Genomic DNA, 19,356 nt, shown 5'->3' with positions numbered 1-19,356 from the left:
GTATTAACTCCCTATCCTTAATGCATATCAGAGTTGAGATGGGTCTGTTCATTTATAGCTTCTGCATTAAACAACATGCTAGAGTAACCTAGAGAGGCTTTTCCAAATAGAAGAATCACAATATTTTTAACACTTATTTGTAAAGAAACAATTACATGCCTGTCATTATCCTTGCTTTCATTGTCCAGGTCTTTTTAGTATATAACTATCACGACCTCAATAAGAACTTTCTGCAAAACATCTGATCTTATCAATGGGAATACATCATAAATGTGCTTATCTCATTGTGTTCCTTCTCTAGGTGGGTGAGATAATAAAGATCATGAAAGCATACATCAACATGATAGTGAAGAAGCGTTGCAGTGTCAAATCAGGCACCAGTGTGGACAGTCGTGCCAGCATCTGGACTAGGTGATATGAATGGACTGCCATGAAAGAGAGGCAGATGTTTGATAATTTGTATTGGCAACTTGCCAGCACAAGTGTAGCAAAGATGTTTTTAAGGATTCCACTTGAGTGACTACTGTATTTACAAACTGAAGTGGCATCTGCAGTACCTAGGATTTTGCACCTCTGCCCAAAGACATTAAACAGTAACAACTTGTTAAATATTAACAGCCCAAACCTTGTTTTCCCTGGCTTGTCTGATGAACAATGTACCTTTTAAAGAAGCAAAGACAGAAGCATCTTCCTTCTGCCTGTCCTCTCTGCTGCTTTCACAACTACTTGTCACGTGGACAGCAACAAAACCGCAGGAATCTGGACTACAGGAGGCAGGCTTTTCAGCTTCCTTAAAAATATTCAATATGCAAACATCTGGGATCAGGGGACCGTAGTATGGGCTGCAAAGAGAATATTTTGTTTTTATTTATTTTGTAGGCGACTCTAAAATAAGTCACTAGGGTTTTCTCTTCAGGATATACTAATGATCTGATCTGGTTTTAAAAAAAAAAAAAAAAAAAAGCCTTTTTGCAACTGAAGCCAGACTGTCCAGCTAAGAGGTCAAACACTATGTGAAAGATCATTAAAAAAACAACTAAAAACACGTAAGGTGAGTTGTTACCTCCCAGTGTATGGTTACAGGTACACATATCTAAAAAATGGCACTTTAAGTAAAAATTCTGAATACTCCATTGTAGAAGAAAATACTGGGGCCTAGCACTGCTGAAATACCTTGTCAGCTGCCATTCTGGGTGCATTCCATGTAGCACCTGTTGCATAAAAATTAACAACAGCCTTTTCCCTGGTACAGCTGAGAAGGTGAGATTGATTTAATTCAATTTCCAAAAATCTGTTCTTCACAAACTTGGGGTTTTGGATAGAAGTCAGAGATTTCAGTGCCTGCATTAAGTTGCTTATTTCTCTAGATGGGATTTCAGGCTGACTGGGATCCCAAAATTTAGTTTTAGACAAACTGTTTCCTACTGAGTGAATAGATGCCTAGATAACCTCTTATAGGCAAGGATGTAATATGTAATTCCCCTGTACTAGTGTAAGCAAATGCCAACTCCTTCATTCTCTGGTGAGTTCTAATTTGAACTGCTTCCATCCCTAAATCCCCTTGCAGTCCCCTCTAGTCCCTACTCAGCAGCAAAACTTGAAAATCATGTTGTTTTGCTGAAACAACCACTTAGAGGGTTTAATAGCTACTTGCAATTCGAAGAAGAAGCAAAAGTTTTTCCTCCTCAGTGAAAGATAAAAGCAGGAGACTGAAGACAACTGTCATTGTTTAAAATAGTACTGAGTATCATTAGTTACATTGTAAATTGGCTGCTTTGGCAATCAAGGAGCCTTGAGGCTAGGCAATTTATGTCTTGGACTTGGAGTCCTGGACCGTCAAGGCCCTTTGTTTCCTAATGGAGCTGGAAGGCAGCATGTGATGTGGGCCATAAGATCACAGAATCATTAAGGTTGCAGGTTCGTTTTAAAATCAGCTGTTCCCATTTCTGGGAGGAAGAAAAAGGGGGGCATTTTAAGGCCTGTTAGCTGTGAAGGAGAAATTTCACAGAACAGAAAACGAAGAGTCAGCATGCACCAGGTTTGGTTCAAATTAACATGGGGCTTTTGCCATTTCACTAAAACTCTCACAGAGTAGTGCAGTTTTGAGCCCCATGCTGCACGAAGATAAACCATAGTTCATAATCTTGCTTCTCTCTCCTCCCAAGCCCACTGCAGCATGTATAAACACTGCCCACTTGCCACACAAGCCAGTCTACAAGGACAGCCACCACTGTGTATTGCACTTCCAACTGGAGTTTTGCCTTAAACAGCTTTACTGAAGGACCTTATGGACATCCCCTTTGTATCACGAGAAACAGACAGCTGGGTCACAGTGAGTGCATGGGCAGCCTGAGATGTGACACTGCACGCTGACTACATGGCTGTAGCAACAGCCTTGGTTATCCCTGTCCTAGCTCTGCACTGTTCCTGTGTTCTGGCTCTGGGGTTGCTGCAGGCAGCTTGAACCCACTTGGGAATGTAACTCCCATTAGTATTTGTTGTAATTTTGCTCCTTTCTATTACAAAATTCCTTCTGCTGTCTTTTTTTTTTTTTTTTTTTCATTTGTAACTGGCTTTACAAGATGAAAGTTGAATAAATTATTGGATTGCACAGGCTCTATTCACTTAGGCGCTGCGTGTTCATTTTGTGGCGTTTACTGAGAGATCTGAGGCTCGGAAAGCGTGAATGCAAAGCAGAGCAGCAGCGTGACCAGACGTACACGCGCCGCCCACACTGCGCATGCGCCGCCGCCATTTTGGGTGTTCCACCGCGTTCCGCGGCTTGCAGCGTGTGCTGCGTGGTTTCATCTAGGTGCTCATCCCCCCCGCCCCACCACTGCTCTAGGAGAAACCCACTTAATAATTTGGTCAATAAGAACTTTGTTTTCTTGATATAAGGTCACTTTCATTCTGTTTACAAACACCGGCTGTACATATCCTGCTGAGCTTCACAGGCAGCAACAACAGTGTCATAAAGGGACATCATTTAAAGCCTTACAGCAGTTATGTAGGCATGTGGTTGACAGCTGAATCAATTAAGTAATTAAGAGCCAGGTGTACCTCAACCTTTCTATGACTGGCAGGACTGCAAACTGCGCAAGCAGCTTGGTAAAAGTTAGGCATAATAAATGATTTAAGCTGGAAAGTTACTGATGTTCCTTTTCAATATATGAAAAACATTCTGATGAACTCTCCTTTTTCCTTATTGGGGCAGCATTTATCTGGTTTAATTGCGGTCACCGCCCCTTTACTATGTGCTTTTTTTATGCAGTGGTTAACAAGCTGTACCTTACCTCCGATCACTGCTTCCCTGGAAATAAAGCCAGTGTAAGCAGTTTAGTGTTTTATTAGTTTTATTCTTTCAGTAATAATCTTGCTGCGTATGTCAAGTGAGGTGGGTTATTCACCTGCACTAAGGCAGCTGCGCTTGTTCAAATGAGAATTGCCAGTGATGAGACAACTTGGTATGATGAAACAAACATAGAAAAGGGGCCTTACAAAATTATTTACATCATTCATAAGAATAAAATATACACTTATGTCAATTATAAAAAGTATATATTTATATTTTGGGTAGCTAGGATTTTTTCACTAATTTTCGCTTTCAACTTCAGCTTCACAACTGAAAACGTTCAAAGTATATAAACACCTGTAAAACTAGTAAATCTCAAAACAGAAATTTCGAAATATTTTCCCACTTATTGTTGTGAGAAAAGGACAATGAACAACACTTTTTTTTTTTTTCCATTAATTTAGAAGTCATTCAGCAAAGCAACTACCATCAAGAAAGAAGACTTTCTTTCACAATTGTGCTCAAGTACCAAATAAACAACAAAAGTGCTTGCTTCTTTATCAGCAAACTAACAGGACGTTTCTTTGGCTATGCTCCTTCACTCTGCTAGTTCAACAGGTACTGAAGTGATATCTACAAGAGATTCTCTATTATCAGTACAGATGATAAACACCTGCTTATCAAAATAGTGCAAATAGGTACAAAGGAAAGTGCTGTCAATTTCAGTAAACTGCAGGGAAATAAGGCAGTTGAACATTATAACCTCACAATGTTGCTCCAGAGAAATCAGTAGTACACTTTTCAGCATGTTAGACCTATTTATCATATCACACCATTATTACTACACAAGGAATGGATTTCATCTTTTGCATATACACCTTCATAAAAGTAAACATCTGTTCTTTGTATTGTGCTCTGAAGAAATCTAACAACTTCTTCAAAACACTGATCAAATCATTAGAGTATGTACAAAGCTGTCTTCCCTTTTTCCCTTTATAACTTTCTTTGGAGTGCATAGATCACATCATACAAAAATCAAGTTTAAGTTTTATGTAAAATACTCAAGTATTTTTAGCATTTACATACACAACTTAATTTACCATATATTCTTCCTCATTCCTTTCTTAGATATATCTTTGTTATTTCTTGAACAGATAACAGATATTCCGCTTCATATAGTTAAGCATTTACCCATAATAAAAACCAACAGTATTACTGGAGGTAAAATGTCAGAAGGATCTCATTAAAGAACGTAAAGCACTGTAACACTCCTGTCCTCAGATGTCACGCTGCAACATATTATAAAATGGAGGTCTTTTCTGTTTTATCCAGAAGAAAGTCACACAGGTCTAATTTCAGAGGAGTGTGAAGCCATGGGATAGAATGGAATAATTCTTCCTCTAAATGCTACTCTAAGTGCATTTTAAAAATGTTTTAATTTTTTATGCTTATGCCTAGATAATGATTTTCCCTGTAAACATTTCTGCTATTTGTGCTTCTAAACCTTTGTTGAAGGTGCTGTGGTGCTGTGAAAAGAAACTGAATGATTTATTTAACAATTATATCACAGGATAAAACACAACATTCATGCTTCTGCTTTCACAAGGCTGAGGCTCTTACTGTCTTGAGTTTTACTTGTACTTATAGTCAGCCCTTACTGGGTAGTTCTGATAGCTGTGCCATGCTTAGCGATCTGCCAGCTTGTCACAGTCTCAAATATAAAATATTTTACGTTTATTAATAAACTTACTCATAAGTGGCACAGCTTTAGTGCAGGATATTTTCCGTAATTCTCTGCATTCCAACATTCTTATCTCACCAGTATAGCTTTTTAATTATTATTATTAATTTGGGAGAGAAAGTAACAACATTATCTTCCTTCTAGAAATTTAAATTTGCTGTCTGATAACTCCTTTTTCTCCTACTATATAAAAATTTATAACAGCTTGCCACAAAAGTTGCTACACCAAGCATTTATCCTCTCTGTTCTAGCTAGATAATCCAACGCTAGCAGCAGAATCCTTAACACATCAAAATGGCACATAATTGGCCTGAAGTTACTGAGTGAAAATTGTACAAAGTTAGAGAATTCATGAGGCTACTTTACATGCATTCAATAAGGTGACATTGCGTGAAGTAAGTTGTCATTAATTATTTAATTAAAAACATTTTCCAGTAAATAGATGGAAAATAATACTCTAAAATACATTACACAACTCCAAAAATCTTGTACCTTAAACAACTGAGGCCAAATGTAAATAATTACCGTGGGCTCGAATAAAAATTGCACACTTGTAAAAAGGAACAAAACTCAGCCCCTATTAATAACCTTATTACTTTTTCAAAAAGAAGTAACAAAACATCAAGTAATTCAGTCCTTACGGCTTCACACAGTGAAGTTCATGCTAAATTGCCTAGAAGGAACAGTTCTTTTCAATAGCCATCTTTTGTGAACACATCATCAGCTTCATCATCATTTATCCCTCTTTGATAACGTACTGAAGAGAAGGCACTCCAGTGAAGACGCTTCTTTTTACAGATAAACCACACTAATCCAACAACAAGGACTAAGATAATTAGCAGGGCAAAAGCTACAGCCACCCCAGTGTGATTAGAACCTGTAAAAAAAAAAAAAAATTATTCTCTGAGAGCCTTGGTAAAATATTATTTTTACAGGGTTAATGTTTAGGTAGCTGTACACTAACACTGTATTTATGCAGATATCATTTGGCTTAAGTCAAGGTCAACAGATTTACCAGGTTAGGAGCTTTCATCATTAACTGGAAGTTTGTTTCCAGTATAAATTAGTATCTCTCTATTTTTAATAATTCAGTTGTTAGTTTTCTAATTGTGATGTGTTGGAAGGGACCTGTGGAGGTCAAAAACATTCTACTAATTTGCTGCACCAGAAATTCTGCACTCATTTCAAGCAAACAATGCGATACATCCTACCCTGTAAGTGTGGTGAAAAAGAGCGTGAACAGGTGTTTCATTTTTATGAAGTCTGTGTATTTCAAGAATGTGCTCCTGGGTTCTCTTCAATTGGAGGGAAATTATATTCCCCTTGGACTGAAAAAATCCTGTTGAGGTCTTCCTTAGCACAGCTAAGTTAAATCTATTCCTGCACTTACGTGAAAATGCATACAAAATCATAAAGATTTCACTGCTTCTCAGGAATTTGCTTAATGCTCAGGTAATTATTTCCTTTCCCAGGCAGAGCAAAACGTGAGCCATTAAAATACTCCCTGAGTCTTTCTGGAGCTATGGGACCAGTTTCAGAAGACTCCTCAAGACTGAAAACAAATATTCAGTGTCTGTTTACTCAACATTTCTTATTTGCAGAAATCTTTCTGCTCCTACCCACACAGATTCACCCATGAAAGATACCCTGTGGTAAAAAGAAAAGCCACAGCAACTACTCTATGCTGCCTTTTACGTGGAAATTTCAATCCTCTCCTTTAAATGGACTGCGGAAGCACGGAGAAGCAAATTTCTAGAAAATTTGTGCCCTGGTTCCTTAGAATATTGTCTTAGGCGAATGTAATTTCAGGCAGGACAGTCACAGAAGGCTCTTGCTTAAGGCAGTTATAAAAAGGTTCTGTCATGAATTGCACTTCTAGTTACTTAAAAAAGGCATCCCCCAGCAAAAAAAAAAAAAAAAGAAAATGCTGAATATAGTCACTGAAACTTTTAACATCTGCTAAACTCGGTGTTCCCATACCTAAAGGAGCTTTGCAAACCACTCTGCTTTGACTACGAGTGCAGTCAACTTTGGACCACTTGCCAGTTGTGGATACGATAACACTGCATTTTTCACTGAGTTCTGCGGTTCTGTTATCCCAGTTGGCGTAATTAACTGATGAGCCATCAAGCCAGTGCAGGGACTGACCTGTTGAGAAAAATTTGCTTAGTTAGGTCACCAGAATGTTCTCTAATATTACACTAAGGTAGCTCACAAACTGCTGATTTCTTTACACTGCTAAAAGAAACAGAGCTGACAATATATATCCCATATATTAAAAGCAATAAATACAAACATGTCACTTTTAGCTGCATCTCTCCTCCAGATCCTTAGGATCTGATGTATTTGGACAGAAATGACATCACCGTTAGGTATCAATGACAGTGTCAGAGAAAATCAATGTCACTTATTCTTGATTATCTCAAATGTGCAGCAGGAAGAAATTTAATATATGGAGAAGTCCAGAGTGCTCTGCACTGCTCAATGAGGGATGCCAACCTCAGGCAGGAGTTACCGTGGGCTACGAATATTATACAACTATTTGAAGATTTACGCTTTTTTTTTTTTTTTTTTTTTTACTTACTACATGAAACACTCATAATGATTGCTGCTTCTTACCCTTAGAGCTTTGAGTCAGTCCAAGCCATACTTTCCTAGTAATTAGATCATTTTTCTTTATGTGTGCGCTCACAAATGCATTTTCCTCAGCATCCCCTATGGTCAGAAGGGCTGCTGAAGGACCTAAGGGGAAATAGAAAAATGGTTAGAATTGTAACATCAACGGTTCTCATTGTGCTCATACATGAAGTTTTCTGCAGGAACAAATATAATAGGAAAAGATTTGCTGATTTGCGCTTACAACATTAATTTGAAGTAACCAGCAGAAGGAAGACAGAGATTCCCCTTCCCTCAAGCACAGCATAATGTTATGCAAAACAATTTCAGGAGACTGGTTATTCTGGCAGGTCACATAAAATAAAATGGTGTAAACTTTCTGGAATACTTACATGGAAGATATCAAAAGATATGTCCCTGATTCAGAATTACTAGTGTTGTCCAAGTGATAAGCCCTTTTTTAGAATTTACTTGAACAAAAGCTCAGCATTTGCAACTGTTCAGCATTTTGTTGAGGGAAGTAAATTTCTAAATCAATCCCCCACTGTACCTCAGATTTTTATATACAGTGTTACAGCAGTTAAGGAGTAAGGAGAGGGAAAAGCTACATCGGGGACAGGCTCAGACCGTACCCATTCTTTACCATTATATGCAAACACAAGCCAGAATCTTAATTTAGAGAAAGATTACTTTCTTTTTCCATCAGTAGGCCAGGCAGGACTGAATTGAACAACTGCATTCAGTACTGGGTCTATTAGCACTTGTTCTTCTTCTTCCTCTACCTAGTGAGTTTAACTTCACATCATACAATGACAAAACATTATGACAGTCACTTCTAAAGTAAGAAGTTCAAAGATTCTGCACACAAGGCTGCTTAAAATTATCATTTGCAATACAGTCCCCACATAAGAGAGAAAATCCTTTCATTTGACAGAGAATTAATACTTTCAGTGATACCATGTGTCCTAATAATACCTACAATGTATGTGCTCTGGACTATTTGATAGCGATATCTTTTAAAGTAGCTAATGAAAACCTCCAACAAGAAGCACAGCTAACAGCGCTAACTTTATTTCAAATAAGCCTATTTGTATAGAAATACAGTGTTTTCCTCCAAACCTTTAACCTCAAATTTCTAAATCTTCTGTCAATGGGCATCTGAATTTCCTTTGCAGATATCCACGTGCCAAAAATCTTATTGAGATGTTCAAAGCTAAAACTAGCTATTGTTTTTCCTAAATTAAGTAGAGCTGAAAAGCTGAAGTCTAACTAGTATAGGTTCTTTAGTTTTGCTTTTTAATTCTTTTGGTACAGAGGACTAGTTATATGTTGTAATGTGGTGAGAGTCTAAACATACTCAGTTTCTTGCAGACTTTCTTAGCATCTTCCACATTATATACTGAAAAATTGTAGAAAGCCATGTCAAATGCGTAACAGTGATCCTTATACTGTATCCATGGTAGTTCTCCACTGAGTTGCGAGCATCCTGAGGCTTGGCTCACTTGGTTTTGCTCTGATTGTCTCTCTGGAAAGATAAAGATATTGGAATTACTTCTCCTAAAGGAGTTTGTGTGGTTTCTTTGCTGCAGTATCAGGAAAGTAAATATCAACAAGAACTACTTGTCCTACCAGCATTCACGATTCAGTTAGAATACTTTCCTTCTTCATGTGCAGTAGATGATTTTACTTGAAAATGAACATGAGACAAGTCCCAAAGACTTGGGAACCATCTTTTTTCTCACCTTATAGGGTGTTTCAAAGTTTGAAGTGTGTATTATACAGATTTTGATTCAGAAAAAGATACATAAGAGTTGATACACCACAGGTGACCAAGAGATGACCAGAATTTTCTTCAGCAGAATGGAGAGAATAAATCTCTATCATATATTTAAAAGCATTCCATCATCCCTGATAGAAAATTCTTAAAGAAGTACCCAACATGGTCTTGCAGCTCTAACTAAAGCATGTAAAGAGACAATACACAAGACAACTGCAGAAAATATTTTAAAACATAGCACTTACCATTTGAAAAGCTATAGCAAATGGCTCCTTCAGCAATACTTGTACATTTTGCACGGTTCCAAGATCCTTTAGTATCCAACAGAACACAGTTCTCAGTCATATTTGAGTTTTCTAGTTCCCACGGGTAATAGTCAAAACTGCTTCCATCTGACCATTCAAAATTAGCTTTACTTCCCTAAGTAAAGACAAAAATCAAGCCGCTGCATACACTTGTGGTTTAATGTTTGTCAGTCATTAGTAAGTCACGTAGCACTAGTTATCCATCAGCGAGTAATCAATAAAAATACAAGTGTCTCTCTCTCTATCCTCACTGAATAAATGTGTAAAACAGCATTTTCCAACCAATTCTTAACACTGAAATCCTAGCTACTTCTGCTAACTGAAAAAATACGGTATCTTTTTAAGTTTAAACTTCCAGTGTGCCTGTATTATTCTGTGGGGAACATCTTAATTTAATCTTGCTGTTTCATTTAAGCAGCCTATCTTCCTTGATACGAACATTACTAGACTTGCTAATTGCTGGGCTGCAGTGAGTAGAGCTGGTCAGCTCAGGATCTGTTTGCAACATCAGCTCACACTTCAGATACACTGCTGAAAACCCTAGATAATGAAGACAGAGTTGTGAGAAGTGGAGGGACTCATTCAAGACCAAAAGAGGGGCACAGACAGCAAGGGTATATGTGGAAATCATGCTTCTGCTTTCTCTGCCAACTACCTCCCACTGTCAGTTCAAGAGGCAGCCCTGGGGAGCAGTACAGGAAGCAGGGCTGGGAACACACATTCCTGCTTCAAGGATAAAACAGAGATGGAATAAGATCTGTAGCTGCCTTCTGGGAGAAGAGATGGACAACTTCCTAGAGGGCCTTGAAGAGCCAGTCATGAAGTGCACTTAACAGGCTCCATAAATCCTTGCCCAATTGATTGTATTGTTTTCAATTCTCAAAGATTCAGAACTAGCACTAGTGTGTCTACATACATGGCAACTTAATATACTTTAACATACATTACATAAAAATAGAGCTTCCACAAATCCAGAAGAAAATATTTCATGTTCTGTGCAGAGAATTATTTACAAACTCTGTTACTGAGGTTACCAAAAGTACATACTTACATCATGAATGGACAACCCAAGCCAGAGCGGATAGCCATCCTGCTTGACAATATCTTCCAGAAATAACTGCTGTGATTCACTGTGTACACTTGCTAAATCACTCATATTTTGCTTGCATTCTCTCACTGCGTCATACCACGTTAACTTTTTCTGAAGGATTCTGTATGTTTTGTCTCCATGTGGAATGAACTCAGGCAGTGGAGGCTTGTGCTGCTGGGGTCCTATTTCAAAGAAAAAGAAGATAAGACATTCTATGCATTTCAGTCACATGACTAGGAACACATGGAAGTATTAAAATCCAGCTTTAACAATGCAATTCAAGAGTCAGATTGTTTAATTCAAGCTGCTTATATCATGTAAGTTATCTTCTGGTATTCTGAACACCATGGGCAGTTGATGGTAGAGTACAGCAAACACATTCAATTCTGATCAGAATATCACAGCAGTTAGGCACAGGCTGGCCCTATGCCCACAAGAGCCCATGATAGCTGTGCTACGTGTTTCAGTGAGAACAAAACCAAAGCTTTGTGTTTGTATACACAGGAGGTGCTGCAGAACCAGGACTTAAATTATGACCCTCATCCAACACTCCACCACTTACCCCTTTCAATTTTGCAGGCGAGAATACTGTACACATTATAGTGATGAGCTTGCCAACTTTGAGAATAATTATAAATATCCCAGAAACCATCAAGATTTACACCAGCAAAAAAGCTATTCTTCTTTATGATCGGTCTTCCCAGCCTCCAGTTATTGTAAGTCAGATGAGTTTCATCATACCACTTCAGAACGTTATCTGTGGAAAATATTGTGTACTTCTCAAAACATTGGCACTATATGTACAAATATCGTTTAGCTTTTAAGGACATTAGCAGATATTCAATTTGGAAAAAAAATTAGCAGTCTAAATTACTGTAAATCACTTCTGTATACAATGCTAAATATGTTAGCATTACTCATTCAGGCCCACATCCTGCTTTCCAGGGAAATCAAATCTAGACAAAACAGCACATACTGGATCTAATTATGACTCAGACAGAAAGCCTGTCCAGTTATTTTCTTCTAGAAGATAAATACAAAGATAAATGATTATTGTATGTTTGCATTCAGTGTGACTTTGGTTGATACCGAAGCACGCAAGAAGCACTTAATGCTGCAAACTGTCTTCAATCCAGTTATTACAAAAAAAGAAAAAAAAACAGAAAAGAAGAAAACTTAGAACTCACCACTATCATCGTAAATGACACCCAGCCAGACCCACACAGCCAGACCACTGAATGAATGAAGCTGCTCAGTAACAAAATTGTTTTCTTCTTCATCTCGAACACTCAGAACAAATGCTTCTGGGTCTGTTGAAATTTTTTTTCAATTACTTTCTTATAGATTCACCTTTCACTTACAACATAAATTACCTTTTCACTACTGTTAATAATTACTAAAATAGGTCAAAAAAAGTGTAAAAGCAAGACAAAATAACAAAATGAAGAGAGGGAAAAAGAATTCTCAAAGGTGTTATCAGCAGTGCTTCCCCCGGTTCAGGCTGGTTCAGATAAGTGAATGACTCAGCACCGGAGATTTTTATGGATTCTACCATCACATAGAGTTTCTTGTAGTAAAAACTGTCTGTGTAGAACATAAACATATCAGCAGTCTTTCACAATGTTCTTCATACTGTTTATCTTAATACTGTTCAAGAAAAAAGACTGAACTGAAATCAACTCATGAAAAATCAGTTTATGGCAAGAAGTGTGCACATGCATGCCAGGAGCAATTATTTAACGTAAGGGAAAAGCTTTATAAGTATCTGCTTCATTCAGGGCAGACAGGAAAAAGCCATGTGCTTTTCTGAATTGGACTGTTCTGAGCCTGTTTACTTTGTTCACTCCAGTGTTCCACAAAAGAAGGAAGATGAAAAACAAAGGAGATGTGACTGAAAATCCAGAATGCTGCAAAGGGCAAAACAATTACTCAAATTATTTAAAATCTGCTGATTTTATATTAAAAAAAAACAAAACAAAACAAAAACCAGGCATTTTCCATTTATTAAAGCTCTCAGAATTCAGTAATTCCTAATCAATTCCCTCTCAAACATTTCTAATCAGAGCAGTGCAAGCACAAGCAGCATCAGGCAGTGCAGCACTGGTACGTGCTCCCAAGTGCTGCAGCCTCCCTAACTGCTGATTTTGCTGTCCTTTTAAAACAGATCTGTAACTCATCTCCCCTAAGCTGGTATGTCTTTATTACCCATAGTATGAATAAATACTTACTCATTTTCTTGCATAAATGATGAGCTTCTTGAGACTTCATTTCTCGCCATCTATTTTTTGTTATCATAAAAGTGTAACAATTGTTTCTAAATGATATCCAGGGTGTATTTTTAATCTTATGCGGGCACTTAACTTGTGTTACTTGTTCTTTTTCATTCTTCTCTAAGGAAGGGAAGGAAAACAATCAGAACATGATGTTATTTTAACAGTTAATCTCACAAACAACAGTTTTCAGGCAGCATTCACAAACATGCATGAAAAATAGAAATGCCACCCTTAAAGGTGTAATACATTACTGTTCTCAGTTTCTTCATGGCAGTGAAGAGTTTGTTTGTGGTTTGATTTATTTCTTTATGTAACAAAAATGGTAGTAAGTGTTACAGATGCCATAGCTGGCAATCCCAGTTCTATGGCTTTATCTAATACTGTGTAGGTGAGAATAATTCTTCTTGCAGCTGCTGAGTGAGAGCACCAATTATTTAGGGATGCCATATCACCAAGTATATTGCTGTGACTCAGGATGTACAACAATGGCTTAAATGTGCCTTCTCCCTAAATAAACAGAAGTATATAATGGTTTCATAGGGAATAAATGTGTGACAATCTCTCCGAGATCTTTTCATGCTACATACGTATCCCACCCAAAAGCTGTCCTGCTATAATATGTACATATTTAGGACAGCTTATGTGAACAGAAGATGACTTTGACGTACACCTTTTAATTTGGCATCTACCTGCTGCCTTTCTCCTCAATACAGCCATTGTGTCTCCTCTGTATAGACTTCAGTCATGTAGGAGATTTCTGGAGGTCTCAATATCAAGATGTTAACAGTACCGAGCTAGCGGAATCTTCTTCTATATGCAAGTGGGAGAGGTGAATATACCACAGTCCTATGGAAACAGTGCAGCTGGTACAACCAGCTGATGATATAAAAGCTACACTGTGGCCCAAAGCATTCACACTGAATTCACTTGTAAGTAACTTGTGAACTAAGATCAATGGCTGCATGTAACCCTATTTTAAACAAGCCTGCCTCAGGGAGTGCGATAAAAAAAAAGTTTTAATTTTGAAGTTACAATCTGCAATTTCCAAATATATTTAACTGTAAATGCAGCTTTTGGAAGTGTTGTGCTCAGATACATACTTTCTGATGAGTAGCAAATAGCACCTCGATTTTCAGAGTAGCAGTCAGAAGTTTTCCAGAAGCCATCAGTATCCAAATACACACACTCTTCGCTTGTCTCTTCATCATCTTCAGACCAGCGACTGAAGCTTACATGTTTCCCATCCAACCAGCCGTAATGTTTTCCACCCTAACATTGTTAAGTGAAAGGGATGAGCTTACTTAGTAAAAAAAAGTATATATATATATATATGTAAATACTTTTTGTTTTCTGTACCTAATATATATATACAAATACATATACATATACACACATACATATATATATATATATATATATATATGGTACAGAACACAAAAAGTATTTACATTGTCCAGAAAGTGCTGAACGGATGCAACTCACAGTATTTATATATATATAAAGTATTTTCATATATATAAACACACACACACACACGTGTATATATATAATATATATATATATATATATATATATATATATATATATAAATAAAAGGTACAGAAAACAAAAAGTATTTACATTGTCCAGAAAGGGCTGAACGGTTGGCACTCACAGTGTCTACCTTTGCTGTGAATTCCTCATGGTTTGACTAATTTCACAACTTGATTGTTACTTTAATCATTATTTTAATCACAATCGCAAGAAAATAAATTAGTTGAGTTGAGACAGCAATTTTTTTGTTTAACTATGTTGTGGAGAAAGGCCTCGCTAAGAGATGTCCAGATTATATCATATGCACCTGTAAATCAATGACAGGTAAAATCATCCAATCTTGGAAAACCGATAACATCTGAAAACAAGGCCCAGTCTCAGTTTTCTCCACAGTGAGTTGAAAGTAATCTATTAGGTATTTCACTAATTTAATAAATTAGATGTGTTTCTACCCTGGAAGATGCAGGAGGAATAAGAACATGTGCAACAATCATGCTATCCTTTAAGAACCCTACATTTAAAGTGTTCTGGAAATCCCCCTCACGCTTTGTAATTTAATTTCCTTTGTATTATTTTTGTGTGTAAGATTCCAGCACTGGAATAACAAGCTCTGTTGACCAGTTTCATTAGAATTTCTTTTCATGTGACTTTTTAATTGTGCCCAAACAACAGAGTGTTGCAATATTGAAAAGCTACTGCATGTCTGAGCTGTACGCAGCAAAATGAATCATTTGATCTTCGCTTGCAGATAAAGATGCAAAAGAGGAGGGAAAGTAAGTTGTTCTGGTCTCTTCATCAAGATCAAATGCCTGTTTCCTTTTAAAAAATATTCTCCATGAAGCATACACCCTAAGTTCTACTTTTCCCCTGCTTTGCCTAGAATATTCAGTAGCCCTTTACTGACACAGGAAGATCATAACAGCATAGATGCCAAATGAGCATGATCAGCCTTTATTGTGAGGCATTTTTCAAACTGCTTTTAACATTTTTCTTGGAGTTATCTCAAGACAAAACTGTTGGACACACAAAAAAATAAAAATAAAAAAACAACTCTATCAAGTCCAACCCATTTCATAGCATTAAGAGCTAAGGGAGCTCTATGTGCACACCAGAGAGGTTGCCTCTCCAGGAGGTTCTCTGGATAATAAAATAAAGCAATAAAGCAGAACCTAACAAAAATAACATGAAGTAATGGACCAAATTTAAGCAAATATCTCCAAAAGAGTCCAATGATTCATTTTGGATTTTGTCACTTCTAGAGTCTCCCTTTTAAACTGATTTTGAGTCTAAAATTACAGTGGTACTATAAACAGTGGTTGATGATACCGAATGGCAGTATCAATTTCATTCATTAACAAAAGAGACAAAGATAATTCCACAACCTGTGTTGCTGCTACCTACAACATATCCTTTCATGGTATAATCTTTTAAAAGAAAGTCTCTTCTTCATCAATCCATTCAGCGGAGTCCAACAGCTCACTACATAATTTGGAGAACTGAAGATTTAGAACATTAATCTTGAGACCCTCCAGGTTATTATCACTAAATGAAAAGCTATCCCCAAAACTCATTTATTTCTGCATTTCTTTATCCCAGCTGCTATTTCATACAACTTTAAAAACTACCGTAAGCCACAACACAAAGGGATAATAAAACTTACATCTCTGCTGAAGAGTCCAATCCACAGTGGGTAATCATGAAGGGCAGCCTGAACAGCGAGAGAAGCCTGCTGGAACTGATCTGTGATGCTAACCAGCTGCATCTTGTGATTTATGCATGCAGCCATTGCATCATTCCAGGTCAAATTCTTCAGAATTATTTTATATTGAACATTTTGATAGCTAAATGTGTCATTGAGGACTTGCTCTGTCTGGTTATCAGTAGCTCCTATACCTAAAACAAGAAATCCAGTTAGCAGGGAGCTAAGCAATAAAACACATTCCAATTTCTCTGCAATGAACAGAAAAACCTTTCTGTATTCCCCCTAGAAAAGATCAAAAAATATTTTCCAAGGCAGCAGATTATACTCATGATTTTAGTTAGGAGCAAATGCCTTTGACACTTTAGATAGAGAACACATACGAATCCAGAAAGGGTTACTTTCAGCCCATCTATTTTTAAATCCCCTTCAATCTAGCTTCACATGTTTTTCTATCTGTTTTTACATACCTGCTAAATAATGTTAGAAATTTTATTTACTGAAGGGAAAAAAGCCCACATCTTTTCTAACTTTGGTTAAATACAGCAATGGAAAAATGACTGCTCTCTGCTATAAGACAGCAACTGTTATACCTGATCCATTCATCTCTATGGATCCTGTAGATTTATGTGTATGTGTATCCAATGGGCCATAAAACTCATCTGTCCAGATCCTATAGCGTAGTGCACAGTCCCAGAGTTCTTTATTGCCATCCATGGATACAAGGAGAATTTATTTTGTCTTCACATGCACTGAACTAATTACAGAAAACCTACTTCGCACAGGGAGGACTCACTCTTCATGTTTTTAGTACTGAGTCTTATCACAGTTATCAGCATCGTACTGAAAGCAGACAGCTCAGTGATGCGTTGCAATTGCAGGTAATAAAAGATGCAAACATTCCTATGGGTGGTAAATTAAAGCATGCAAAGCTGGTAGCCCCTCAAAATTGGTACACAACCAAAAATAAGCTGACTCTCCAAAAGGCAGAAAAAGATTGACACTGAAGGTATGTCAAGCAGAAAAAGGCTCACTGAGACAAAAAAAAAAAAAAAAACAACACTCATAATAGCATAAAAATGGCTAATTGATAGGCTGACAGGCCATTTTTCAAAACATAAGAACTGAGAAACATCATAGAAATATGATATTTATGCACTATTTACAGCTTTCAATAAACCATAGAAGTGACAAGGCTGAAACAGACTGTTCGCATGTTTTTGTTTCTGCTGCCAAATGCTTTCACTTAATATACAGCTTCCAAATAAGAACCATGGAACCAAAACTGTCATCACATATCAAGGGCTATCCAAAGCGGAAACAAGTTACTAGGGAAAATTTTCATTTCTGAAAGAGAAAATAAGTAATTGCTGATTATGAGCATCTGTATGGGAATCTGTATCACGGCCTGAACCTCTGATTGACCACCTGAGGCAAGCAATGAATCAGCCCTGGAAACACAGGTGAAGGCAATTCACCTGTGCTGCTGGAAGGGGTGAAGCCTGGCTGCACCTCTCTTAGACCCCATTTAAGAGCTGACTGCCAGTGAGGAAGGAACTCTTGGAGATTGCTCTTCTTGGAGTCTTCTCAGCGAGCCCAGGACAGGGGTAAACTTTCCATCCGTTCTTCTTTAGCGCAATAACCTGTTTAGCCTAACTTCCTTGTGTGTTTCTTAATTACAACATCCATACATTCGTTGATTATACAGCATCTTAAGAAATTGTGCAAATCACAATCACACCAAGACTTCCATGGAACTGGAAGTTATCTTTCTTCCTATAGGATAAAGCTCAAGGCAACAGGGATTGGTCTCATAGCTGTCCTTGCAACATTCCAACCTGAATCTTCTTAAGATCTGTATCACTAATGACCAGGACAGACATATAAACTGGCAGTCCCTAATCTTCTCTCATTACAACTTCTACAGCTCTGGCTAGGAGAAGTGCATGATGTTTTGGTTAGCCCAGGCAGACAACACATTGATCTACATAGATATATCACCAACTTCCTTTTAAATAAAAATTCATTTTCTATGACTACAACTCACCTAGCAAAGCTTTAAATTTGGATGCTTGGTATTACTAAAATCTTTGGCACTGGAATAGAAAATATTTTTGTGGGGATATAAATCACTTTGCCTATTTGAGAAATAAGAAGGTGGTTATTTTCTTGGGTGTTCGTTTTGCACAACTTCCTTTTTTCTTTTTTAAAGGAAGGTAGCATGTTAGTTACTTAAGAGGATTATTTGCATAGAGGAATGTACTCAAAAGTGAGTATGCTGAATATTAGCCCATAACAGTAATTAATGCAAGAGTAGGTATATATGTTTGATCCAGTTCCAGTACACGGTGCCGACTAACCTACACAGCTGCATTAGAATATTATTCTAAGTTCAGATTTGCAAGGTTTGCTCTGGGATACTGATCTTAGCTTCATGAGTACATGATACTACTTATTCTGATAATGCTAAGAAGCAGAGATGTTTAAGTTGGATGGAAGTATTGTGAGATATTTTTTTTTTTTTTTCCAGAATTTCAATTCTGCCACAGTTCTACAGAGGAGGAAGGAATCGCTTGTTCCAGCCCTTGATGTACACGGCATCAATACCCACAGAATGCTAAAGTTATGATAGGCTTACGAATGATTTTAGTGAAACCACACAGAGTCTCTCAAGAGAACAGGGTGATGAAAAAGGGAAAACTCTAAATAGTTGGAAAAAAATTTCCCCAGATCACCCTTCACACAATACGCTTTTCCAGAGTTTACCTGCTCACAGTCCATAAGCATCTTGCTCTTCAAATGCAATGATTTATACATACCTAAAAGGTCTTCTGGCACACATCTTAACAGCAAGCTCTAGCTCTAATTTATTTTGACTCTCCAGACTTACCTATAGGACGCTGGCATATACCCAAGAAGTGCCTGTCAGCACAAGCAGTGAAATTCCATGTTCCAACATACTGAGACTTGGGATCATTGAGGATTACACCACACTGATTGTTAAATTCTTCATCAAAAAGCTGAAAACCA

The 19,356-nt window shown here is 37.3% G+C and overlaps 2 protein-coding genes across 2 annotated transcripts in view; one reads left to right on the top strand and one right to left on the bottom strand.

Moving 5' to 3' along the window:
• LOC100548805 (myosin X-like) overlaps positions 1 to 2,628 on the top strand; it is a 67,929-nt gene extending 65,301 nt beyond the window's left edge. Inside the window, exon 41 of the mRNA XM_085228160.1 lies at positions 302 to 2,628. Within this exon, the coding sequence (XP_085084286.1) occupies positions 302 to 415 (114 nt within the window). The 3' untranslated portion in view covers positions 416 to 2,628. The remainder of the gene's footprint in view (positions 1 to 301) is intronic.
• Positions 2,629 to 3,335: 707 nt separating this feature from the next.
• The window catches only part of LY75 (lymphocyte antigen 75), a 42,666-nt gene continuing 26,645 nt past the window's right edge, over positions 3,336 to 19,356 (bottom strand). The window contains exons 24-35 of the mRNA XM_085228161.1: positions 19,217 to 19,346; positions 16,288 to 16,520; positions 14,195 to 14,363; positions 13,050 to 13,211; positions 12,009 to 12,131; positions 11,384 to 11,578; positions 10,783 to 11,003; positions 9,672 to 9,846; positions 9,007 to 9,174; positions 7,653 to 7,775; positions 7,014 to 7,181; positions 3,336 to 5,910 (exon numbers count right to left, since the gene is read on the bottom strand). Coding sequence (XP_085084287.1) covers positions 5,726 to 5,910; positions 7,014 to 7,181; positions 7,653 to 7,775; positions 9,007 to 9,174; positions 9,672 to 9,846; positions 10,783 to 11,003; positions 11,384 to 11,578; positions 12,009 to 12,131; positions 13,050 to 13,211; positions 14,195 to 14,363; positions 16,288 to 16,520; positions 19,217 to 19,346 — 2,052 coding nt within the window. The 3' untranslated portion in view covers positions 3,336 to 5,725. The remainder of the gene's footprint in view (positions 5,911 to 7,013; positions 7,182 to 7,652; positions 7,776 to 9,006; positions 9,175 to 9,671; positions 9,847 to 10,782; positions 11,004 to 11,383; positions 11,579 to 12,008; positions 12,132 to 13,049; positions 13,212 to 14,194; positions 14,364 to 16,287; positions 16,521 to 19,216; positions 19,347 to 19,356) is intronic.

Source organism: Meleagris gallopavo, chromosome 7 (genome assembly GCF_905368555.1).
Source record: "Meleagris gallopavo chromosome 7, MGAL_WU_HG_1.1, whole genome shotgun sequence".
In the NCBI taxonomy this organism is placed as follows: Eukaryota; Metazoa; Chordata; class Aves; order Galliformes; family Phasianidae; genus Meleagris; species Meleagris gallopavo.
The sequence above is the reverse complement of the archived record's forward strand: the minus strand, read 5'-3'. Positions and strand labels throughout refer to the sequence as shown.